The sequence below is a fragment of the Bubalus bubalis genome, chromosome 2 (genome assembly GCF_019923935.1).
Source record: "Bubalus bubalis isolate 160015118507 breed Murrah chromosome 2, NDDB_SH_1, whole genome shotgun sequence".
In the NCBI taxonomy this organism is placed as follows: Eukaryota; Metazoa; Chordata; class Mammalia; order Artiodactyla; family Bovidae; genus Bubalus; species Bubalus bubalis.
In genome coordinates this window covers 78,638,440-78,664,728 of record NC_059158.1, presented here as the reverse complement: position 1 = coordinate 78,664,728, position 26,289 = coordinate 78,638,440, and the positions used below count along the sequence as shown (strand labels likewise).

The 26,289-nt window shown below is 36.2% G+C and overlaps 1 protein-coding gene across 8 annotated transcripts in view; it reads left to right on the top strand.

Annotated features, from left to right (window-relative positions):
• UBR3 (ubiquitin protein ligase E3 component n-recognin 3) overlaps nt 1–26,289 on the top strand; it is a 200,227-nt gene that overhangs the window by 21,172 nt on the left and 152,766 nt on the right. For 6 of the 8 annotated variants that reach the window (XM_025275200.3, XM_025275199.3, XM_025275197.3 and 3 more), the window contains exons 2-4: nt 13,259–13,398; nt 16,353–16,511; nt 25,595–25,738. In XM_025275200.3, the coding sequence (XP_025130985.2) occupies nt 13,259–13,398; nt 16,353–16,511; nt 25,595–25,738 (443 nt within the window). The remainder of the gene's footprint in view (nt 1–13,258; nt 13,399–16,352; nt 16,512–25,594; nt 25,739–26,289) is intronic. The other 2 variants (XM_025275209.3, XM_025275194.3) reach the window with 1 other exon arrangement.

The following is a 26,289-nucleotide window of genomic DNA, read 5'->3' as shown; positions in this document are numbered from 1 at the left end:
ATATGTCTGTTACTGATTTCTAGTTTAATGTGTGGCCCGAGAGCATACTTTACATGGTGTAAGTTTAAAATGCTTCAATTCCACATAGTTGATAAGACCCATATATTCTTTTTTGATATTTTCTGCTTGTCAGTATTGCCGTGAGTCTTTGGTCTGGACTAATTTCAGTGCTGGCAGTAAGCCTGGCTCCGTCGTGTGTTCAGGGAATCATGTCTTAATGAGGGTGTGTAGTAGTCTCACTGCTGTAACATGTTACTAAAGACTAGGGGGCTTAGATAACAGAAATTTATTTCTTGAGGCTGTATCAAGATGCTGGCAGGTTTGGGTTTGATTTCACCTGAAGCCTCTCTCTTTGGCTTGCAGATGCCCGCTTTCTCTCTGTATCTTCATATGGTCTTTCTTCTGTGTACCTGTATTACTGGTGTCTCTTTTTCTTCTTATAAGGACACCAGTCTTATTGGACTAGGGCCCCACCCTATGACTTCATTTAACTTTAATTACCTAGCTAAAGGTCCTGTTTCCAAATACAGTCACACTGGAAATTAAGCCTACAATGTATGAATGTTAGGTGACCTCATTTCAGTTCATAACAGAAGGGGCATGGAGGGGTATATGCATTAGAAATATATGTCTTGTGCTAATTCTGTTCAATGTAGTCAATGTATATGTTGATAAATATACATGATTATTTAAAAATACTATCTGATGTTTAAGTTGGTTTCTGTGATCTGTTGGATCATAGGAAAAGCAAGAGAGTTCCAGAAAAACATCTATTTCTGCTTTATTGACTATGCCAAAGCCTTTGACTGTGTGGATCACAACAAACTGGAAAATTCTGAAAGAGATGGGAATACCAGACCACCTTACCTGCCTCCTGAAAAATCTGTATATAAGTCAAGAAGCAACAGTTAGAACCGGACATGGAACAATGGACTGGTTCCAAATTGGGAAAGGAGTACGTCAGGGCTGTCTATTGTCACCCTGCTTATTTAACTTCTGTGCAGAGTACATCATGAGAAATGCTGGGCTGGATGAAGCATAAGCTGGAATCAAGACTGCTGGGAGAAATATCAATAACCTCAGATACATAGATGAAACCACCCTTATGGCAGAAAGCGAAGAAGAACTAAAAAGCGTCTTGATGAAAGTGAAAGAGGAGAGTTAAAAGACTGGCTTAAAACTCAACATTCAAAAAAGTAAGATCATGGCATCCAGTCCCATCACTTCTTGGCAAATAGATGGGGCAGCAGTGGAAACAGTGGGAGACTTTATGTCCTTGGGCTCCAAAATCACTGTGGACAGTGACTGAAGGCATGAAATTAAAAGACACTTGCTCCTTGGAAGAAAAGTTATGACCAACTTAGACAGCATATTAAAAAGCAGAGACATTACTTTGCCGAGAAAGGTCCGTTTAGTCAAAGCTATGGTTTTTCCAGTAGTCATTCATATATAAATATGAGAGTTGAACCTCAAAGAACACTGAGCGCTGAAGAATTGATGCTTTTGAACTGTGGTATTGGAGAAGACTCTTGAGAGTCCCTTGGGCTGCAAGGAGATCAAGTCAGACAATCCTAAAGGAAATCAGTCCTGAATATTCATTGAAAGGACTGGTGCTGAAGCGGAAACTCCAGTACTTGGGCCACCTGTTGCAAGCAGCCGACTCATTGGAAAAGACTCTGATGCTGGGAAAGATTGAAGGCAGGAGGAAAAGGGGACAACAGAGGATGAAATGGTTGGATGGTATCACCAACTCAATGGACATGAGTTGAGCAAGCTCCAGGAGTTGGTGAAGGACAGGGAAGCCTGGTGTGCTGCAGTCTATGGGGTCGCAAAGAGTCGGACACGACTGAGGGCCTGAACTGAACTGAAGTTGGTTATATAATTCTGTGAGTTAATAATATCCATTTGCTTCTTAAAAATCTAAAAAGAAATTTTTGAGACACATTTTATGAGCGGTGAAATGAATGTCCAGCTGCTGTAGGGTGTAGTGTTCTGTTAGGTGTAATTGATTGATAGTATTTTAGTAGTTATCTATTGCTCTGTAACAAATCACTTCTACACTGAGCAGTTTAAAATAACAAACATTTATTATACTTTTTGTGTACTGAGGATTCTGAAGTGGCCTAGGTGTGTGGTTATGGCATTGTATGTATAGTATCTCTCAAGAGGTTGTAGTTAAGATTGTGACTAGGGTTATAGTCTTCTGAAGGCTTCTTGGGACTGAAGGGTCTACTTCCAAGATGAGTCACTCACATGCCTGTTGATGGGAGGGTAAGTTTTTCAAAATGTGGGCTTATCATAGGACTGCTTGTAAAATTTAATTAATTTTATAATGACAATGAATTCTCCTAGACTTTGTCTGAAAAGTTTTTATTTCTCAGTTTTGAAAGTTATTTTATGTTAAGAATTCTGGATTTGCAGGGCTATTTTGTTTTAGCAGTTTAAATGTGTCTGTCCATTGTGTTCTAGATTCTGTAATTTCTGATGAAAAGTCTGCTTTTATATACTGGTTGCTTTGTGAGTTCTTAGATCTGTAATATTATGATTTTCAATACATTTGGAAAAAATTTGACCATTCTTCACATATTTGTTCTGTTTCTCTTTCTCCTCTTTTTGGGATTCCAGTGTAAGGCAATATTGCTTGTTTTTAATCCCACTCCTCACTGAGATGCTCTTTTTTCTCAGTCTTCATGAATTATTTTGCATAGTTTCTTATTGCTTTGCCAGTAAATTATTAATCTTCTTTTTCTAGTGTCTAATATACTATTATCCCATCAGGTGTATTCCTTTGTTACTAACGTTATTTTTCATCTGTAGAAGTTTGATATGGGTCTTATTTATTATCATGGTGTAAGATGTTAGGAGATTCTGTTTCCTGCCCCTAAACTGTCTGGTTATTCAATTATCTCAATACCATTTCTCTGAGTGAGCCAGGTTTTTCTCATAGATTTGAAATCTACCTATGTCATGAATTAAATTCCACATATATTTGATTCCGGAGAAGGCAGTGGCAACCCACTCCAGTACTCTTGCCTGGAAAATCCCATGGATGGAGGAGCCTGGTAGGCTGCAGTCCGTGGGGTCGCTGAGGGTCGGACACGACTGAGCGACTTCACTTTCATTTTTCACTTTCATGCATTGGAGAAGGAAATGGCAACCCACTCCAGTGTTCTTGCCTGGAGAATCCCAGGGACGGGGGAGCCTGGTGGGCTGCTGTCTATGGGGTCACACAGAGTTGGACACGATTGAAGTGACTTAGCAGCAGCAGCAGCAGCAGCATATTTGATCCATTTCGGGACTCACAGTAATTAATATGCCCATTGATAATATCTTTTCGTGTACCAGTGCCGCATTGTTTTCTTTCTGCCTTCAGGCATTCAATTTATAATTTATTTGCTATCTTAAAAGTTAAATGTGTGTACATCTTTAATTTTACCTTCAAATCTTCTAATCTTATATGCCTTCTTTAAGTAAATTAGAACTTTTTGTTGCCCAGGCACTCAGTTCTGTCCGATTCTGTGACTCCATGGAATGCAGCATGCCAGGCTTCCCTGTCCTTCACTATCTCCTGGAGCTTGTTCAAACTCATGTCCATTGAGTCGGTGATGCCATCCAACCATCTCATCCTCTGTCGTCCCCTTCTCCTCCTGCCTTCAGTCTTTCCCAGTCTCAGGGTCTTTTCCACTGAGTCAGCTCTTCACATCAGGTGGCCCAGAGTATTGGAGCTTCAGCTTGCATCAGTCCTTCCAATGAATATTTAGGGTTGATTTCCTTTAGGATTGACTGATTTGATCTCCTTTCAGTACAAGGGGCTGTCAAGAGTCTTCTCTAGCATCAGTTCTTTGGTGCTCAGCATTTTTTATTGTCCAGCTCTCACATCTGTACATGACTCGCAGAAAAACCATAGCCTTGACTAGATGGACCTTTGTTGGCAAAGTAATGTCTCTGCTTTTTAATATGCTGTCTAGGTTGGTCATAACTTTTCTTTAAAGGAGCGTCTTTTAGTTGCATGCCTTCAGTCACTGTCCACAGTGATTTTGGAGTCCAACAAAATAAAGTCTCTTACAGTTTTCCATTGTTTCCCCATCTATTTGCCGTGAAGTTATGGGACTGGATGCCATGATCTTAGTTTTCTGAATGTTGAGCTTTAAGCCAACTTTTTCACTCTCCTCTTTCACGTTGATCAAGAGGCTCTTTAGTTCTTCTTTGCTTTCTGCCATAAGGGTGGTGTCATCTGCATATCTGAGGTTATTGATATTTCTCCCGATAATCTTTTTTTTAATTTAATTTTTAATTTTTAAAGGTTTATTTTTTATTGAAGGATAATTGCTTTACTGATACCAGTAATCTTGATTCTGGCTTATGCGTCATCCAGCCAAGCATTTCATATGATGTACTCTGCTTATTTATAAATTAAATAAGCAGGGTGACAATATACAACCTTGATGTATTTCTTTCCCAATTAGAACTTTTAATTTTCATTAATCTTTTGCTTTTTTAGTACTTTAGGCCCCAGTAAATAATATTAAACCTATCTAGATGGAATTTAAAATGTTTCCTTTTATTTCTTAACTATTCATGTAATATAACAGTTTTAGACATGAGGTTAATCTCTTCTTTACTCAAGCCATGCCTGTGAAAGATGTAGAAATATAGAGATACAAGATAAGAATACATATAGGTGAATTTCTGTCCCAACTCCCTCTTTGTTTATTTTATAGTTTACTTAATTGCATTTATCATTAATGTCTACTCTCTAGAATGTAAACTGCCTAAAGGCTGGATAGCAACACTGTTTTGATTATTCTAACCTTAAAATAAATTAGTACCTTATAAAACTACTCTACTCTCATTACATTTGTTTTACAGAAGATTCTTAGCTTTTAATTTTCCATTGGAACTTTAGAATCACCTTGTTTATTCTTTATTGATATTTTTACTGAGGTCATATTATGTATGTAGATTTGTTGCATACCATATATATCTTTATGATATGCCTTTTGTGATCTTCAGGAATCTTTTAGCAATTTTATTAGATAGGTCATTTAGTGTTTCTGTTATTTCCCTATCTGTAAAATGATGAGATTATTTCAGGGGCTTTTAATTTGGGATGCATGTCTTTCTAGGGATCTCTATAAATTGTCGTTGTTTAGTTGCTAAGTCGTGTCTCTATTTTGTGACCCCATTTATTGTAGCCTGCCAGGCTACTCTGTCTATGTGATTTTCCAGGCAAGAATACTGGAGTGGGTTGCCATTTCCTTCTCTAGGAGATATTCCCTCCTTCTCTAGGAGATATTCCCAGTCCAGGAATTCAGCCCGGCATCTCCTGCATTGTCAGGCGGATTCTTTACCACTGAGCTACCAAGAAAGCCCTCTCTATGAATTACCTTAGAGTATATGTGAAATTATTCTTTGTATGTAATTTGTGCTGAGTTAGGAATGTAATGTACATGCCACAGTCTAATTTTTAGGGAGCTTATCTCAGATGCTTTTCTAATTTTTGAAATATGTGGTTGAGTTATTTGAGCTGGCTTCTCCTTGGCCTTCTTCCCCCCAGCCAAATCTTAGTAATTTGCAAATGGATGACCAGAATCCTCTGGTCCTTTTTCTTTCTTGCCATCCTATCCCTTTCCCTCTTGTCCTGTTCTGCCCCGTCTCTTTTTTTCAGCGTATAGGAACTCTGTTTTCAGTCATTTAAATTTGGTATTAGGGGAATCAGATGGAGGGTTTCTGGGATGCTGATAATATTTTGTTGCTTGATCTGATTGCTGCTAGCATGGATGTGTTCAGTTTGTGATACCTCATTGAGCTGAACACTTTGCTTTTGGGCAATTTTCTGTCAGTTCAATGAAGATTTTTTAAAAAGTTGAGGTAAAATAAAATTTGGAGATGCTATTTTATCAACTGTTTCCACAGTTCTATTTGACTATCCTATTTATTGCCATAACATCCTGCTTCACTAAGAAATATTTAACCTTCTTACTCATTCAGAACTGTTGGGTTCCCTGAAGAAAAAAATCTGTGACCTGTGAATTGCAAATGCAAACACATTACTTCCTGCCATTTTTCCTTTGGAGCCATACCGATTGTCTAAAAGCCCTCTCTCTATTCACCTGGGAAGAGATCTTTAGAACCTGATTGTATGTAGTCTCATTTGTCATACCTCTTGACAATACGAGCTTTGCATGCCTAGCCTAGCTTAGCTCCTTCATTTCATTTGGTCTGTAGCCCAGATGTCAAGTCTTCAGAAAGGCCTTCCCTGACAAACCCAATTTAAAGGTGCCTAATGGACCCGTTCTATAAATCATGCTGTGGTATTATTTTGTAGAGCTTATTTTTCATATTAATTTGTTTTTCTATCCTCTGCCTCAACCCGCTTCTCCCCTCGAAAGAAAGTTAGCTGCATGAGAGCAAGGCCTCTATTCCTAAGGCCTAAGTGCCAGGCATATAGGGGTTCTTAAAAACATGTTTGAAAACTGGGATTATTAAATGAATTCTTTTTTTTTTTAATTGGATGCCCTTGAAATCATTTTTGGAATTCTACTATTAGATTAAATCTTTGTTTCACCAAACCTTTATTGAGCACTTGCTGTGTGATATGTAAGATGCTTTAGTTCCCCATATTATTTCTCAGACTAAAATGCAAAAACCAATTTTGTTTGTCAATTTCATAGTGTCTTATTGGAGAAGGAAATGGCAACCCACTCCAGTATTCTTGCCTGGAGAATTCCGTGGACAGAGGAGCCTGGTGGGCTACAGTCCATGGGGTTGCAAAGTTGGAGACGACTGAAGTGACTTAGCACACACTCATAGTATCTTATAGTTATTTTTGTAACCTAAGTTTCCAAGTTGCTTAGACCATTCTTGCTGTTCCTTCACCTTTGTTCCAGGTTGAAATGTTATTCCTCAATTGACACTGACCTGACCTGCCTCTTGAGAAACCTGTATGCAGGTCAGGAAGCAACAGTTAGAACTGGACATGGAACAACAGATTGGTTCCAAATAGGAAAAGGAGTATGTCAAGGCTGTATATTGTCACCCTGCTTATTTAACTTCTATGCAGAGTACATCATGAGAAACGCTGGGCTGGAGGAAGCACAAGCTGGAATCAAGATTGCCGGGAGAAATATCAATAACCTCAGATACATAGATGACACCACCCTTATGGCAGAAAGCGAAGAAGAACTAAAAAGCCTCTTGATTAAAGTGACAGAGGAGAGTGAAAAAGTTGGCTTAAAGCTCAACGTTCAGAAAACTAAGATCATGGCATATGGTCCCATAACTTCATAGCAGATAGATGAGGAAACAGTGGAAACAGTGGCTGACTTTATTTTCCTGGGCTCCAAAATCACTGCAGATGGTGATTGTAGCAATGAAATTAAAAGATGCTTACTCCTTGGAAGGAAAGTTATGACCAATCTAGACAGCATATTAAAAAGCAGAGACATTACTTTGCCAACAAAGGTCCATCTAGTCAAGGCTATGGTTTTTCCAGTGGTCATGTATGGATGTGAGAGTTGGACTGTGAAGAAAGCTGAGCGCCAAAGAATTGATGCTTTTGAAGTGTGGTGTTGGAGAAGACTCTTGAGAGTCCCTTGGACTGCAAGGAGATCCAACCAGTCCATTCTAAAGGAGATCAGTCCTGGGTGTTCTTTGGAAGGACTGATGTTGAAGCTGAAACTGCAATTCTTGGGCCACCTGATGCAAAGAGCTGACTCATTTGAAAAGACCCTGATGCTGGGAGGGATTGGGGGCAGGAGGAGAAGGGGACGACAGAGGATGAGATGGTTGGATGGCATCACCGACTCAATGGACATGGGTTTGGGGGAACTCTTGGAGTTGGTGATGAACAGGGAGGCCTGGCATGCTGCAATTCATGGGTTTGCAAAGAGTCAGACACGACTGAGGGACTGAACTGAACTGAAATGTTCTTCACTGTCTGTTCAGTAGCTCTTTTGAATTACTTTCTTTCGTAAACAGAAAGCTTTCTGTTTCTACATTCATGCTTATAAGCACTTCAGTTAAATTATATTAGGTTTAGGGGAGAATTTTAAGTTTCTTTGATTTTACTTAGATTTTGTGTACCCCATCTGAAAGAAGTTCTTAAGTTCCTGCTGCTGCTAAGTCACTTAAGTCGTGTCTGGCTCCGTGCGACCCCATAGACGGCAGCCCACCAGGCTGCCCTGTCCCTGGGATTCTCCAGGCAAGAACACTGGAGTGGGTTTCCATTTCCTTCTCTAATGGATGAAAGTGAAAAGTGAAAGTGAAGTTGCTCAGTCATTTCCGACCCTTAGCGACTGCATGGACTGCAGCCTACCAGGCTCCTCCGTCCATGGGATTTTCCAGGCAAGAGTACTGGAATGGGGTGCCATTGCTTTCTCCGTCTTAAGTTCCTATTTCCCTTTAAATAAAGATTTAGACTTTTAGGTGTAATGAACAGTGAAAATGAAAAGTGAAAGTTGCTCAGCCCTGTCTGACTCTGCGACCCCACGGACTATCCGATCCATGAAATTCTCCAGGCCAGAATACTGGACCAAGTAGCCATTCCCTTCTCCAGGGGATCTTCCCAATCCAGGGATTGAACCCAGGTCTCCCATATTGCAGGAGGATTCTTTACCAGCTGAGCTACTAGGGAAGCCCTTAGGGTGTAACTTAATTTTTTTTTCTAACTTTTTTCATTCTATGATAAATATGGAAATGATATTTGGATGGGAAACAAAAGCATCTGAGGAGGCTGTTCAGACCCTGCCTGTCTACCTGTGTGAGGACTGAGGTAGTCTACCTGTCTCTACACTATAATCTCTTGGCCTGATGTTTGGAAGCTCTGCTTTAAGGGTAGATAAACTTAAGTAGTATGTGAGCACTCTGTTTTATTTTTGTATGTTTGTGTATTTTTTTCCTTAAGAAAGAGTTATAACTTTCATTAGATTCTGAAAAGGCTCTATTAGCCAAAAAAGGTTAAGAATGAATGTTCAAATTGTGGAACTAAAGCCAAATGAATGACATAACTTATTGTTCATTTTGGGGGTAGGTTTTTTCCTTTTGATTATACAGTTATACATATATTTATCTTACAGAATTTAAACATTGTAGGTACAATTCATGTAGACAGTAAAAGTATGCTGTATCCCATTTTCAGTTAATTTCTACCAAGTTTGGTGTACATTTCTCTAAGTATTTTTCTTCCTACAGATGTCATTTTCTTTTCTTTTCTTTTTCCAAAATTTTATTTATAAAAGAGGTTATTTTATATATATGTACATATATATGTATGGTATGCAATTCTTTTCTCACTTATTTTAGATATAATTCCAATTAAGTACTTGTTGATCTACCTCATTCTTTATAACAAATTCAGTGTTCTTTATTGATCTACAAAATTTTGGTTAATCTTTATTCTATTACATGAGTAATTCCTAACTTTTTTGCATTGCAAACTGTGGTACAGTGAATATATCTGTAGATATATTTTTGCAAATTTAGAATTATTTCTATCTAATTACAAGAAAGAGAAATGCTCAGCTAAAGTTATGAATACCTAAAGTGTTAATGCTGTGCTGTGCTTATTTGTTACTCATTTGTTGCTCATTTGTGTCTGACTCTTTGCCACCCATAGAATGTAGTTCGCCAGTCTCCTCTGTCCATGGGATTCTCCAGGCAAGATTACTGGAGTGGGTTGACATGCTGTCCTCCAGGGGACCATCCCAACCCAGGGCTTGAACCCAGGTCTCCTGCATTGCAGGCAGATTCTTTACTGTCTGAGCCACCAGGGAAGCCTAAAGTATTAATTGCTATTGCTATTGCTAAGTCACTTCAGTCGTGTCCGACTCTGTGCGACCCCATAGACGGCAGCCCACCAGGCTTCCCCATCTCTGGGATTCTCCAGGCAAGAACACTGGAGTGGGTTGCCATTTCCTTCTCCAATGCATGAAAGGGAAAAGTGAAAGTGAAGTCGCTCAGTCGTGTCCGACCCTCAACGACCCCATGGACTGCAGCCTTCCAGGCTCTTCTGTCCCTGGGATTTTCCAGGCAAGAGTACTGAAGTGGGATGCCATTGCCTTCTATTGTTAAAATGTCATCCAAAACTGGATCTATTTACCCTTCCACGAGTATGATAACAAATTTCTGAACATGCTTTCCAACGAGTTAATAAAGTGAATTTTCCCTAATTTGCAAGATGAAAAAACATTTTTATGTTATCAAAAATTTCAACCATACACAAAGGTAAAGATAGAACTTTGAACCTCCATAACCCATCATTGGAGAAGGCAATGGCAGCCCACTCCAGTGTTCTTGCCTGGAGAATCCCAGGGACGGAGGAGCCTGATGGGCTGCTGTCTATGGGTGGCACAGAGTTGGACACGACTGAAGCGACTTAGCAGCAGCAGCAGCAGCAACCCATCATTGGACTCAATGTTTATCAAGATTTTTGACTCGTTTGCCTCCTTTGCCTTTTTTCTGTTTTGCCAAAGTGTTTTGAAACAAATCCCCAACATATTTGATCACCCCCCCAGTACGCTTCAGTATTCATCTTTTAAAAAATGCATTTTCTTTCTTAAAAAATTTTTTTAGCCTTTTAGTGGAGAAAATTTCACACAGGTCTAAAAGCAATGAGTGTTACTTAATTGATACAATATTTTATTAGGAAAAAACTCCTTTGGTGATGTTCTGTTAAGGACCAATTAAAACTACATTCTTTTTTCTTGATGTCTTAAAAATCTGAAAGTGATGGTACTTTATTGGCTTTGACATTGGCCCACATTCTGCTTAATAAGTATAATATAACAAAACCCCTTATCAGTCTCCTAGTTTCTACAGTTAACAGCTCAAGCTGGGCTTTGTATACTCCTACTTATTTTCCTTTACACAACCAAATTATTTTGAAGCTAATTTCATACATTGTAGCATTTTATTCATAAACATTTATATAGAGATATGTAAAAGACAGGACTGTCCTATTCAGTGATAACCACAATGCTGTTGTCATACCTAAACAAAGTTAATTCCTTATTACTGTTAAATATCCATCAACATTTACTTACATAACCACAATGCTATTATGTTACCTAATAAAATTATTTAACAAACTAGTACTCAGTTCTTAATTGGACTTCTGTTTTCTAAAAAATGCCTTTTTCAAGTTGGTTTAGGTTAGATTCCGTTCACATGTTAATTTGGCTACTGGGCCTTTCAAGCTCTTTAACTGGTGCTCCTTCTACCTCCTTTTCCTCTCAGCCACTGATAGGTTGCAGTGATCAGTTGCAGTGGAGTCAGTTGTCCTATATAATGTTCTACTTTCATGATTTTTCTGTTTGCTTTCTTATGGTGTCATTTAACTTGTTTCTTTACCTCTTAGCTCTAGAGACTTCACTACTTAGCTCTAGTGTCATTTAGGTTCAACTTGTTTGGTAAAAACTCTTTGTAAATGGCACTGTGTACTTCAGAAGCATCATAGCATCTGATTTTTTTGTTTCCTCTCCTGTGGTGATACTAAGATTGATATGGATGTAACAGTCTGTTCTCTAAGTGGAAAATTTTTCTTTAAGCCTTTCTTTAATGACTCCATTGCATGGGTCAGTTATTTTATAGGTATCACAAAATGGAGATTTTCTAATTGCTCATTTTTTGTTTTAATAAACTTGATTCATTTGATTACTGCAGAACTTGAACATCTTTTTATATGTTTGTTGGTCATTCACTTCTTTTGTGAATTGCCCATGACCTTGGATGATTTTTTTATGAATTATTTTCTTTTTAACCCATTTTTCAAGAGTTTAAAGATCATAGATATTAATCTTTTATATGTTATAAATGTTTTTTCCAGTTTATAATTGTTTTCTGCATAGAAACTTTGAATTTGTGTAGCCAATTTTTATCTTTCTTCTATGACTTTTGTTTTTAAATCTTACTTTGACTTTTGTTCTTTGAGATCATATAAGTAATAGTTTATTTTCTTCCTGGTAAATTTTTTCCTGCTTGATTTTTCATCTATGTGGAATATAGTTTGTATATGGTATAAGATAAGGATCAAATTTATTTCCTGCATGTAATCAATTAGTCCTTTAGCAATTTATTGAAAATCTTCTACCCCCCCCCACATTAATTGACTTAGGCATTGCATAGTCTGTTTCTGGAATCCATTGTGGTTTATTGATATCATAATATCACAGATTTTATTTTGTTTTTATTAAAAAATTCTTTTATTGGAGTATAGTTAACAGCAAAGTGAATCAGTTATATATATATGCATATATCCACTCTTTTTGATTCTTTGCTCATATGGGTCATTATAGAGACATTACACATATTTTAAATTCTATTGGATTTGTCCTATGTTTTAAAGTGTAGGTCACTGTCATTAATCATTTTGTAAGACGTTTTACTTATTTTCTTTCACACATATGATTTTCCATTTGAACTTTAGAATTAGTTAGTGATTAGTCCCATTGAAATTTAAATCTAATGTCATTGCGTTTGGTGGAAGAGACTTTTTTTTTTTTTTTTTAAAGGTTTTTCCATTGGGAATGTGGTTTTTCTCTATTCAGATTTTTTATGTTTTTCAGCTAAAATAGTTTCTCCATCTGTTGTAATAAGTTTCTTTCTAGGTATGTTTTATGTTTAGTGTGTTTATTTTGTGTTTAGTCACAAAATACCTTATTTATGACTATTCAGATTATAAATATAAAATAGTTTACTTCAGTTTTGCTCAAATATACCAGTCATACTTTAAAATTAGTATAAGATCAGAAGAAATGTGCATACTTAAGTGTATATACTTTTCAAATAAACTAAGTATTTGTATCACTTATCTATTCATTAATGCAATAAGTTCAAAATAGTTAAGGAATGAAAAATGCAAGTTTTTAAAATAATCCCAAGTTTATAATTCCCAAGTTTGGAAAATAATCAATTTGTACTTAATGATTTATAAAGAGTGAAAGTAATAAATTAATCCTTGAAACTAATAAATTGCAGTTAAAATGTATAAAGTCGGTAACAAGATTTACTTTTTGTATTCTAGTTGAAATGTAACTGGTATGATGTTTTATTAGGAAGAAATCTTCCTCAGTGCCAATTTTTATTTAAAGACCAGTTAAAACTATATTCTTTTAACTTGGTGCCTTAAAATCATAAAAAGAGTAATACGTTCCTTTTGATATTGGCCCACATTCTTTTTATGGATATTGTAAATAGAATTAATATATTCTTAGCAGATTTGACAGCACCATTAATTTTTTTTTTCTTTTTCCTATTACAGGTTTTGCAAAAGGCATCAAATTAAATCAAGTTCAAATATTCCTTGTGTCCCCAAAGACTTACTGATGATGTCTGAATTTGTTCTTCCAAGATTTATTTTTTGTCTTATTCAGTATTTAAGAGAAGGCTATAATGAACCAGGTATGTTTAATCCACTTTTTGTTAGTACTCTTTTTAAGTTCTCAATTAACAAAGTTTAGCACTAACAATGAGGTGAATTTTTTCAGATACCTTTTTTTTTTGGCTTAATGTTTTTTATGTGATGACTATGATATACTAAATAAAAGCACACTAAATGTCAATTGTATGACTTCATAGATACCTTGTAGTAGGCAGAATGTGGCAGTCTCTTTTGCTCGGTTGTAAATGTCTCTGATCAAACTAATTTGGCCTTCTGGAGAAGAGGAAATAATTATTTTATGGGATTGAAGTGATTTAATTTGTGATTATATTGTGATAGAGCAGAATTAAGAAGTCCTGAAAGTGTTTGACATTAACTTAGATTTTTAGGAGATAAACTATTTCACCAATCTCTTTCCCTCCTCCTTTTTTGTAGAGGTATATATATTTATTCCCCTCTGTATATAACAACTTAGGGAACAAATTGCTTATTCCCATATTGTTGGTAGAATGTATATCTGTGAGCATCCTGATTGTATTGAAAAGAGAAAAGAAACATGCAAATTACCAATATTATTCTTACTTTTTAAGATGTAGTCACAATCTTGATTAATATGCTTTAGTTAAATGTCTTGATTTAGATATCATTTATTAAAGTTCTTAATCTGACATTGTGAATTACAGGTATCAATTAGTGGTATGAACCAAACATTAACTTTTTATGATGTCTTTTGCCTTTCTAGAGATACTTGCATTTTTATCATTTAAGGGACTGCATTTGCATTACTTTTAGAGCTTTTAGATTATTTAATACTGTAAGTAATCTTAAATCCAATTTGAAACTATGGCACACATGTTTATCTTCTCTCTTGCATCTAGAAGTGTGAAGAATTATAGTATCGTCATCATTTCTAAAACTATTATGTTATTTGCATTGTGAGTAAATGCTTATAGTTCTTCACTTCTACATTTTAAGCAGAATATACAGTCTTTTGTCAAATACTTCTGGTATGCATTAAAATAGAGAAAGGAATATTGTTTTGATTTAGTCCCAAACTGCTTTCTCTTTGGAATGAAGGAACTGGAGACCAGCAGGGTTATTGAAATTTCCTTCCATTTTATTTCACATATGTTAACAGATTTTTTTTGGATATTCACATTTTATGCTGCAAGTGTCCTATTTTAGAAAAATAATAGGTAGAAATCACATTATGCAAATCTTAAAGCTTACCATTAGTTTAATCAAAGAGTAATTAATATAAGAGTATATATTATATTTATATTTTCCTTGGTGACACTTAGCAGTTACAAGAGGTGGATGACATAGGTACATAGCTTTGATAATTATGTTACCATTATCCGAAAACATAAAGGAATGAATGGAAGCACTTTTTTTGTTTTAAGATGAGTTTTGTGAACTTAGGTTCATGAAGTTTTCCTCTCTGTATTACTGCTTGTACTCAGCATTAATTTCTTATGTCTGTGCAAAAGTAAACTACTGCATTCATTTGTGTATAGATCACTGTTTGAAATTAAAGAGAAAAAAAAAAAGATAAAAGAGAGTACTTGAAATCATCTAATCTGAGATAATGAAAGCTGAGATAATTTCATGGTTGGACAGTTACCTGGAGTTCTATTTTCCATTTCACCCTACCATCCTTTCTGTCAGAGCCTGTGTTAGAGCCCCTGGAAATAAAAAACAAATGTTAATTAAATTTCTACTAATAAGTCATTGGGGAGAACAGAAAGAAGAATAATACACAGTATGGTTTTCCACTGAGAAAGTAAGGTTTTTGGCTTGGATTCCATGACTCAGAGTTATCTGGAATTTTATTCACAGATTATCTTTGAACTAGGTTGGGGGTTCCTTGGGGTTAGGAACTATGTCTTACTTAGTTTTGCTTCTCAGTGCTGGTCATAAAGTAGATATTCAATAAATGTTTAAAGAACTTGATGTCTCCTTTTTTGGGCACAGAAGCCCCCTGTTAGCTCCCTTATATGCATTCTTCTTTTAACCAGTTATGATTAAGCTCTAAATCTCTCTCTTCATGTCTTTCTTTTAGATCTCCATTTTTCTAAGACATCTTTTTTTTCTTTTCCTCTTAACTGTTCTTTTTACGTTGCTGTCCAGATTTCTAGATTTCTTCTCTTCCCCTCTTACCAGCATATCTTGCCTGGTATTTTAAAATTGTTTTAGTAAAAACATTCATATTTTTCTAATTAGTTGCTTTGACCTTTAGCTAACATGAGTCTGTATTTTTGGAATTGATAAAGGATGGGTTATTTGCTACACAGATTTTAATTTAGAACTGGCATATTTTTGTCCTAATATTCTTATACTATCTGAATATATTTGATTTCTGTCTTGTTTTGTTTTAGAGAGTAATCTTAACTTTTTCTTGAACTCTGTTCATCTAATTTTGAGATGATCTTTTGATTACATGTATATATCTGTTAAGTATAGAACCATAAGTTGAATGCATTTTACACAGATTAAGTGATTAATACTTTGTAAGTGAGTGAGTGAGTGAGTGAGAAAGTCTCTTAGTCATTTCTAACTCTTTGTAACCCCATGGACTGTGGCCCACCAGGCTCCTCTCTCCATGGAATTCTTTAGGCAAGAATACTGGAGTAGGTTGCCATTTCCTTCTCTAGGGGATCTTCCTGACCCAGAGATTGAAGCCACGTCTCCTGCATTGTAGACAGATTCTCTACTGTCTGAGCTACTTGGGACATCTAATACCTTATGAAGTCATCTCTTTTCTCCAGCAGTCTTTTCTTAGAGGACTGAATTCCTAAACAAGTCTACCCTAGCTAGGTGCTGAGTAGGTGCCTGCTTTCTGAAGAGTTCTTAAATTAACTTTTTGATTATAAAATGCTGTTCTCTAAGTTACTGTGTTTTTAAGGGAATAAAATATTATTCTTAGCAAAATATTTTAAAGAAAATTGATTGCTTTTTTTTTTTTTTTTTTTAGCAGCTGATGTTCCATCAGAGAAAGACCTTAATAAAGTCCTTCAGCTTTTGGAACCTCAAATTTCCTTTTTAGAAGATCTAACTAAAATGGGAGGAGCAATGCGGTCTGTTCTTACTCAGGTTTTAACAAACCAACAAAACTACAAAGATCTGACTTCTGGTGAGTAAAATTTCAAAGGGAAGAAAGTTAAAATTTACTTACATTACCAGGATAGATCACATCCTGGGCCATAAAGCTAGCCTTGGTAAATTCAAAAAATAGAAATCATTCCAAGCATCTTTTCTGACCACAATGCAGTAAGAGTAGATCTCAATTACAGGAGAAAAACTATTAAAAATTCCAACATATGGAGGCTGAACAACACACTGCTGAATAACCAACAAATCACAGAAGAAATCAAAAAAGAAATCAAAATTTGTATAGAAACGAATGAAAATGAAAACACAACAACCCAAAACCTGTGGGACACGGTAAAAGCAGTCCTTAGGGGAAAGTTCATAGCAATACAGGCACACCTCAAGAAACAAGAAAAAAGTCAAATAAATAACCTAACTCTACACCTAAAGCAACTAGAAAAGGAAGAAATGAAGGACCCCAGAGTTAGTAGAGGGAAAGAAATCTTAAAACTTAGAGCAGAAATAAATGCAAAAGAAACAAAAGAGATCATAGCAAAAATCAACAAAACCAAAAGCTGGTTTTTTGAAAGGATAAATAAAATTGACAAACCATTAGCCAGACTCATCAAGAAACAAAGGGAGAAAAATCAAATCAATAAAATTAGAAATGACAATGGAGAGATCACAACAGACAACACAGAAATACAAAGGATCATAAGAGAGTACTATCAACAATTATATGCCAATAAAATGGACAACGTGGAAGAAATGGACAAATTCTTAGAAAAGTACAACTTTCCAAAACTCGACCAGGAAGAAATAGAAAATCTTAACAGACCCATCACAAGCACGGAAATTGAAACTGTAATCAAAAATCTTCCAGCAAACAAAAGCCCAGGTCCAGACGGCTTCACAGCTGAATTCTACCAAAAATTTAGAGAAGAGCTAACACCTGTCCTGCTCAAACTCTTCCAGAAAATTGCAGAGGAAGGTAAACTTCCAAACTCATTCTATGAGGCCACCATCACCCTAATCCCAAAACCTGACAAAGATCCCACAAAAAAAGAAAACTACAGGCCAATATCACTGATGAACATCGATGCAAAAATCCTTAACAAAATTCTAGCAATCAGAATCCAACAACACATTAAAAAGATCATACACCATGACCAAGTGGGCTTTATCCCAGGGATGCAAGGATTCTTCAATATCCACAAATCAATCAATGTAATACACCACATTAACAAATTGAAAAATAAAAACCATATGATTATCTCAATAGATGCAGAGAAAGCCTTTGACAAAATTCAACATCCATTTATGATCAAAACTCTCCAGAAAGCAGGAATAGAAGGAACATACCTCAACATAATAAAAGCTCTATATGACAAACCCACAGCAAACATTATCCTTAATGGTGAAAAATTGAAAGCATTTCCTCTAAAGTCAGGAACAAGACAAGGGTGCCCACTTTCACCATTACTATTCAACATAGTTTTGGAAGTTCTGGCCACAGCAATCAGAGCAGAAAAAGAAATAAAAGGAATCCAAATTGGAAAAGAAGAAGTAAAGCTCTCACTGTTTGCAGATGACATGATCCTCTACATAGAAAACCCTAAAGACTCCACCAGAAAATTACTAGAACTAATCAATGACTATAGTAAAGTTGCAGGATATAAAATCAACACCCAGAAATCCCTTGCATTCCTATACACTAATAATGAGAAAACAGAAAGAGAAATTAAGGAAACAATTCCATTCACCATTGCAACGGAAAGAATAAAATACTTAGGAATATATCTACCTAAAGAAACTGAAGACCTATATATAGAAAACTATAAAACACTGGTGAAAGAAATCAAAGAGGACACTAACAGATGGAGAAATATACCATGTTCATGGATTGGAAGAATCAATATAGTGAAAATGAGTATACTACCCAAAGCAATGTATAGATTCAATGCAATCCCTATCAAGCTACCAACAGTATTCTTCACAGAGCTAGAACAAATAATTTCACAATTTGTATGGAAATACAAAAAACCTCGAATAGCCAAAGCGATCTTGAGAAAGAAGAATGAACTGGAAGAATCAACCTACCTGACTTCAGGCTCTGTTATCTGACTTCAGCCACAGTTATCAAGACAGTATGGTACTGGCACAAAGACAGAAATATAGATCAGTGGAACAAAATAGAAAGCCCAGAGATAAATCCACACACATATGGACACCTTATCTTTGACAAAGGAGGCAAGAATATACAATGGATTAAAGACAATCTCTTTAACAAGTGGTGCTGGGAAATCTGGTCAACCACTTGTAAAAGAATGAAACTCGAACACTTTCTAACACCATACACAAAAATAAACTCAAAATGGATTAAAGATCTCAACGTAAGACCAGAAACTATAAAACTCCTAGAGGAGAACATAGGCAAAACACTCTCTGACATACATCACAGCAGGATCCTCTATGACCCACCTCCCAGAATATTGGAAATAAAAGCAAAAATAAACAGATGGGACCTAATTAACCTTAAAAGCTTCTGCACATCAAAGGAAACTATTAGCAAGGTGAAAAGACAGCCTTCAGAATGGGAGAAGATAATAGCAAATGAAGCAACTGACAAACAACTAATCTCGAGAATATACAAGCAACTCCTACAGCTCAACTCCAGAAAAATAAATGACCCAATCAAAAAATGGGCCAAAGAACTAAATAGACATTTCTCCAAAGAAGACATACAGATGGCTAACAAACACATGAAAAGATGCTCAACATCACTCATTATCAGAGAAATGCAAATCAAAACCACTATGAGGTACCATTTCATGCCAGTCAGAATGGCTGCGATCCAAAAGTCTACAAGTAATAAATGCTGGAGAGGGTGTGGAGAAAAGGGAACCCTCTTCCACTGTTGGTGGGAATGCAAACTAGTACAGCCACTATGGAGAACAGTGTGGAGATTCCTTAAAAAACTGGAAGTAGAACTGCCTTATGATCCAGCAATCCCACTCCTGGGCATACACACTGAGGAAACCATAAAGGAAAGAGACACGTGTACCCCAGTGTCCATTGCAGCACTGTTTATAATAGCCAGGACATGGAAGCAACCCAGATGTCCATCAGCAGATGAATGGATAAGAAAGCTTGGTACATATACACAATGGAGTATTACTCAGCCATTAAAAAGAATACATTTGAATCAGTTCTAATGAGGTGGATGAAACTGGAGCCTATTATACAGAGTGAAGTAAGCCAGAAAGAAAAAGCACCAATACAGTATACTAACGCATATATATGGAATTTAGAAAGATGGTAACAATAACCCTGTGTACGAGACAGCAAAAGAGACACTGATGTATAGAACAGTCTTATGGACTCTGTGGGAGAGGGAGAGGGTGGGAAGATTTGGGAGAATGGCATTGAAACATGTAAAATACCATGTATGAAACGAGTTGCCAGTCCAGGTTCGATGCACGATACTGGATGCTTGGGGCTGGTGCACTGGGACGACCCAGAGGGATGGTATGGGGAGGGAGGAGGGAGGAGGGTTCAGGATGGGGAACACATGTATACCTGTGGCGGATTCATTTTGATGTTTTGCGAAACTAATACAATTATGTAAAGTTTAAAAATAAAATAAAATTAAAAAAAATTTACTTACATTATTATAATAATGAAAAATTATGTATTTTAAAACTTAAAATGTAGATTATTTTAGTAGAATGCTAAAGCTAAAAGTTATTAAGGATACTTCTTATATTATGGATCAAGAAACTGAACCCCAGAAAAATTAAATGACCAATTCAAGACATCACAATTAACTGATTTTGGAGTTGGGACTAGAACCCAGACTTCCCAAGTTTGGTGTGACATATTTGTAATTATACCTTACCTCCCTTTCTCCAAACAGTAACAGCCATCATTCTTGTGTCTTCATGTTCGGTATCCCTAAACTTTTGTGTGGGATTTTACAGTGATGTAGAAAAACCCCGGAGTTTATAGTGATGTAGAATTTAAATTATGAAACTTAAAGTTGTTAAATATGTTTGTACTGTAATATAAAATAGTTTTTACATCTTGGTAACTTAGCTCAAATTTGTAGTTTGGTAAATATATCAATTATTTTAAAATCTTATGAATATTTTAAATAATGTTCTTTGTGCTTTTAAATAATGTTCTTTATGAACAGCATGTTTTGAAAATTGAAATTTATCTTCCTTCTTTAGAGTGGTGAAGTTTTTATGTGTATTGTTAATTACATGTTATTTATGGATAGTCTCATCTGATTGGCTTTGGGCTATATCTTAGAGCTTAGGTGGGGAAGGTACATAGTAAACCAAATATTCCTATCCCTGCCCTTACAAAACTTATGGTCTAGTGAGGGGAGGTGACATTAACAAAACCTCCATACCAAAAAATTGCTAGCCCTTATGTCATAACATAAAACTGGAAAAAAAATGTGAGGCAGTTGTTTTCAGATATTAGACAACAGGAAACACAAGACTGTAAACCTTTGAGAGAAACAAAAAGCAAGAGATGGGCCTCACAATTCTCTGAATCTCTCTCTGGGGAAAACTTTCTGACTAACGGGGAGGGCTGGCATTGAAGCAGAGTGTGGTGGTCCAGCTGAGTTAAGGGGGCAGAGGTCACAGTTTAGGGCGGTTGAAGCAGTTGGAGCCTGTGGAATCTTTGGTGCAGAATAGCAAGAATTTGTGGGTCAGATGTATGAGGAACCTGAAAGTGCTTGGCTGAGAACTGAGATACACATATACAGGATGAGACTACCTAAGACTTACTAAAGAGGGCTGTGGGGTTAATGGCAGATAGTGAGGATAAATATAATAGAGATAATGGAAATTAGGCAGTGTTGGGAGACACTGGAGTATCAGCTCAACCGAACTGGAGAGACCTTATTAATAATCTAGGCATCAAGTTGACACACCAGAAGGCCATATACCTTAGAGTAAGTTCTACTCCAGGTCAGTCTTAATGAAGCCTAGAACCCTGACAGAGTTTGGAGATTATTCCAGCCAATTTACAGGGCTTTTAAAGAATCTTGAAAGTGAAAGTGTGAGTTGTTCTATTGTGTCCGACTCTTTGCGACCGCATGGGCTGTAGTCTGCCAGACTACTCTGTCTATGGAATTTTCCAGGCAAGAATACTTGGAAAAGAAAGGGATTGGGTTGCCATTCCCTTCTCCAGAGAATCTTCTCAACCCAGGGATCAAACCTGGGTCTCCTGCATTATAGGCAGATTTTTTACCATCTGAGCTACCAGGGAAGCCCAAAGAATCTTGGGCTTTCCATAAGTTTGCCCCTTCAGTTCAGTTCAGTCCAGTCACTCAGTCATGTCCAATTCTTTGCGACCCTATAGACTGCAGCACTCCAGGCTTCCCTGTCCATCATCAACTCCTGGATCCTACTCAAACTCATGCCAATCACGTTGGTTATGCCATCCAACCATCTCATCCTCTGTCGTCCCCTTCTCCTCCCACCTTCAGTCTTTCCCAGCATCAGAGTCTTTTCCAGTGAGTCAGTTCTTCTCATCAGGTGGCCCAAGTATTGGAGTTTCAACTTCAACATCAGTTCTTCCAATAAATATTCAGGACTGATTTCCTTTAGGATGGACTGGTTTGATCTTTTTGCAGTCCAAGGGATTCTCAAGAATCTTCTCCAACACCACATTTCAAAAGCATTAGTTCTCCGGTGCTCAGTATTCTTTATAGTCCAACTCTCATTCCGTACATGACTACTGGAAGAACCATAGCTTTGACTAGATGGGCCTTTGTTGGTAAAGTAATGTCTCTGCTTTTTAATATGCTGTCTAGGTTGGTCATAGCTTTTCTTCCAAGGAGCAAAGCATCTTTTAATTTCATGGCTGCAATCACCATCTGCAGTGATTTTGGAGCACTTCAAAATAAAGTCTGTCACTGTTTCCACTGTTTCTCCATCTATTTACCATGAATTGATGGGACTGGATGCCACGATCTTAGTTTTCTGAATGTTGATTTTTAAGCCAACTTTTCCACTCTCTTCTCTTTCACTTTCATTGAGAGGCTCTTTAGTTCTTCTTCACTTTCTGCCATAAGGGTGGTTTCATCTGCATATCTGAGGTTATTGATATTTCTCCTGGCAGTCTTGATTTCAGCTTGTGCTTCATCCAGGCTGGCATTTCTCATGATATACTCTGCATATAAGTTAAATAAGCAGGATGACAGTATACAGCCTTGACGTACTCCTTTCCTGATTTGGAACCAATCTGTTGTTCCATGTCCAGTTCTAACTGTTGCTTCTTGACCTGCGTGCAGATTTCTCAGGAGGCAAGTAAGGTGGTCTGGTATTCCCATCTCTTTAAGAATTTTCCACAGTTTGTTTTGATCCACACAGCCAAAGGCTTTGGTGTAATCAGTAAAACAAAACTGGAACTCTTTTGCTTTTTTGATGATCTTGGCAATTTGATCTCTGGTTCCTCTGCCTTTTCTAAATCCAGCTTGACTATCTGGAAGTTCTTGGTTCATGTACTGTTGAAGCCTGGCTTTGTGAATTTTGAGCATTACTTTGCTAGCGTATGAGATGAGTGTAATTGTGCAGTAGTTTGAGCATTCTTTGACATTGCCTTTCTTAAGGATTGGAATGAAAACTGACCTTTTCCAGTCCTGTGGCCACTGCTGAGTTTTCCAAATTTGCTAGCATACTGAGTGTAGCACTTTCACAGCATCATCTTTAAGGGTTTGAAATAGCTCAACTGGAATTCCATCACCTCCACTAGCTTTGTTCATAGTGATGCTTCCTAAGGCCCACTTGACTTCACATTCCAGGATGTCTGGCTCTAGGTGAGTGATCACACCATTGTGGTTATCTGGGTCATGAAAATCTTTTTTGTATAGTTCTTCTATGTATTCTTGCCACCTCTTCTTAATATCTTCTGCTTCTGTTAGGTCCATGCCATTTCTGTCCTTTATTGTGCTCATCTTTGCATGAAATGTTCCATAGGTTATCTCTAATTTTCTTGAAGAGATCTCTAGTTTTTTTCCATTCTATTGTTTTCCTCTATTTCTTTGCATTGATCACTGAGGAAGGCTTTCTTATCTCTCCTTGCTGTTGTTTGGAACTCTGCATTCAAATGGGTATATCTTTCCTTTTCTCCTTTGCCTTTCTCTTCTCTTCTTTTATCAGCTCTTTGTAAAGCCTCATCAGACAACCTTTTTGCATTTCTTTTTCTTGGGGATGGTCTTGATTGCTGCCTCTTGTACAGTGTCACGAACCTCTGTCCATAGTTCTTCAGGCACTCTTGTCTCTCAGATCTAATCTGTTGAATCTGTCTGTTACTTCCACTGTATAATAGTAAGGGATTTGCCCCTTACAAACTATAAAACTGAGTCTTCAGAAATTCTATGTGATCAAGCTGTAAGTGTTGCAGAATTAAAATTAACACTTTTCAAAGGAAGATAGCAGAACCCAGAATCTTTGATAATGTGTCATCAGAATGTCCAGTATACAATAAAAACTGTTAGACCTACAAAAAAATAAGAAATTGTGCAGTGTAACCAAGAGAAAGGACACTAATAGAAATTGACCTTGAAATGGCCTAGATGTTGGATTTAGCAGATAAAGAGATTAAAAAACTATTACATATATGTTCAAGAAGTTAAAGGAAAATATGTTCAACTTAATTAAGAAATAATTAAAGGAAAGTTTGTGTTCTTTTGGCCACACTGCATGGGATGTGGAATCTTAGTTCCATGACCAGAGTGTAAACCTGCACCCCCTGCAGTGGAAGCAGGGATTCGTAAGCACTGGACCACTAGGGAAGTCTCTGAAATATATTTTGTTAATTAAAAGTATTGCAAAAATTTCATTTATTGTTACTGAGATAAACACATGATTTTTATTATTCAGAAGATATTTAGTCATTTCTTATGTAGGACCCTTGAAGTCCTTTATTTTTTATAAACTGTGGTTGTTTTTAATTTTGGACTTGAATTGAAGGATAGATGTATTCCTGTCTAATCTGTGCTGAAAGTTTTATTTTCATTTTTGTTTTTTTTTTAAATTAGGCCAGAGATTGGGCAGAGATTTAAATAAACAAAGCTATTCTAAGTATTGAGAGTAGCAAAGAGAGGAGATTGAGGAAAGCTCAGCAAATATTAAACAAACTCACTTACTATATATTTTTATAATCAGAGAGATTGAAACCTTAATTAAAGATGTATAGTCTCCGTGTGTGTGTGTGTGTGTGTGTTTGCTTAGTCACTCAATTGTGTCTTGACTCTTTGTTACCCCATAGACAGTAGCCCGCCAGGCTTCTCAGATTAAGAGGTGGCAAATGACATGGTAACTTGGCTTTCAGAAAATAATTTTTTCTTTTAAAGAACTTTCAAATGTCAGTATTTTTCTTTTATTATTCTTCTATTCTCCATAATATAGTAGAAATCAAAATAGAAGACAAACTTGGCATTAATATGATCAAATGCTAAGTGAAATGTCTAGGATTGTTAATTCTAGAACCTAAACTTCTCAAAATTTTGGAATAAATTTGTTTTAAGTGATACTTCTGTACAAGTTATGCTTTTAATTACTTCAATGTCATTATAAAAACATTTTATGCTTGGCAAAACAGAAATTAAGAATAGTCTCAGTTATAATATTTGAAAATTCCTCTCTTTTTCTCTAGGAAGCCTTTCCAAAAACTTTGCTTTGGGTCTGGTTGCATGGTATTATAAGAGCACAGATTGTGAAACCAAATGGTGAAGTCTGCTGCAGATTTGTCACTTAACCATATTATCTGCCTTTCTGTACAATAAAAGTTCCTTGAAGATAGGAATCATGTTTTATTAATCTTTGAACCCCCTGTGTTTTGTATATAATCTCTGGCATCTTTAAGATGCTCAATTGCTTACTGGATTTCATTATTTGCCATAAACATGCTGTACATTATTAATGCCAAACATGAGCACAGAAATGTCTGATAGCTATTTTATATTATTCATTCTAGGGTTTCCCCTCCAATTAGAATAGTCATCTATTTTATATGTGTATACATTATTTATTGAGGTGGCTGTATTTATGTTTTGAATGGAATATTTTTTTTTCTGCTTTTTAAATGTACTTTAAATATTAGGTCTTGGAGAAAATGCTTGTGCAAGGAAAAGTCATGAAAAATACCTTATAGCTTTGAAGAGCTCTGGACTTACATATCCTGAGGATAAACTTGTATACGGTATACAAGAGCCATCTGCTGGCGCTAGCACCCTGGCAGTTCAAGGTTTGTTTAAATATTTAATTTGAACAATGGTAACTTTTCTGTATTAAAACCAGAAACCCCTCAAGCTTTACTCATTGAAGAAATTTAAACGCTGTGTCATTCTTTGTAAGGAAAGTAATAAAAGTAGTAGAAATTTGTAAGCAAGAAAGGATAGATTAGTCAAAGAAGATACTTTGTTTTTCTTCAAAGGGATTCAGTTAGTTTATCAAAGGTTATAGTTTGAACTCATGAAAAATATAGCAGTTGCTATTTAGGAGTAGCCCAAAACTTTAGTAGTTCAATATTTTAGTAAACCATGGTTTAAAAAGAAAAGAAAGCAATCCTTCTGAAACATTATTTGTGAATATTAAATCTGTGTTTTCACTGGAGGTTTCCTATTGAAATATAAACTGATTGGGCCCAGATTTAAAGATAAATGTTAAATTCTGCCAAGATAACTATTAGGATGAGTTATCTTAACAAAACTTTAGCTTTTGATATTGTCATGTTTTAAAGTAATTTTAAGGTTAAAGCAATATGTAACAGTTATGAAGGGAAACTTTTTTCTCCTT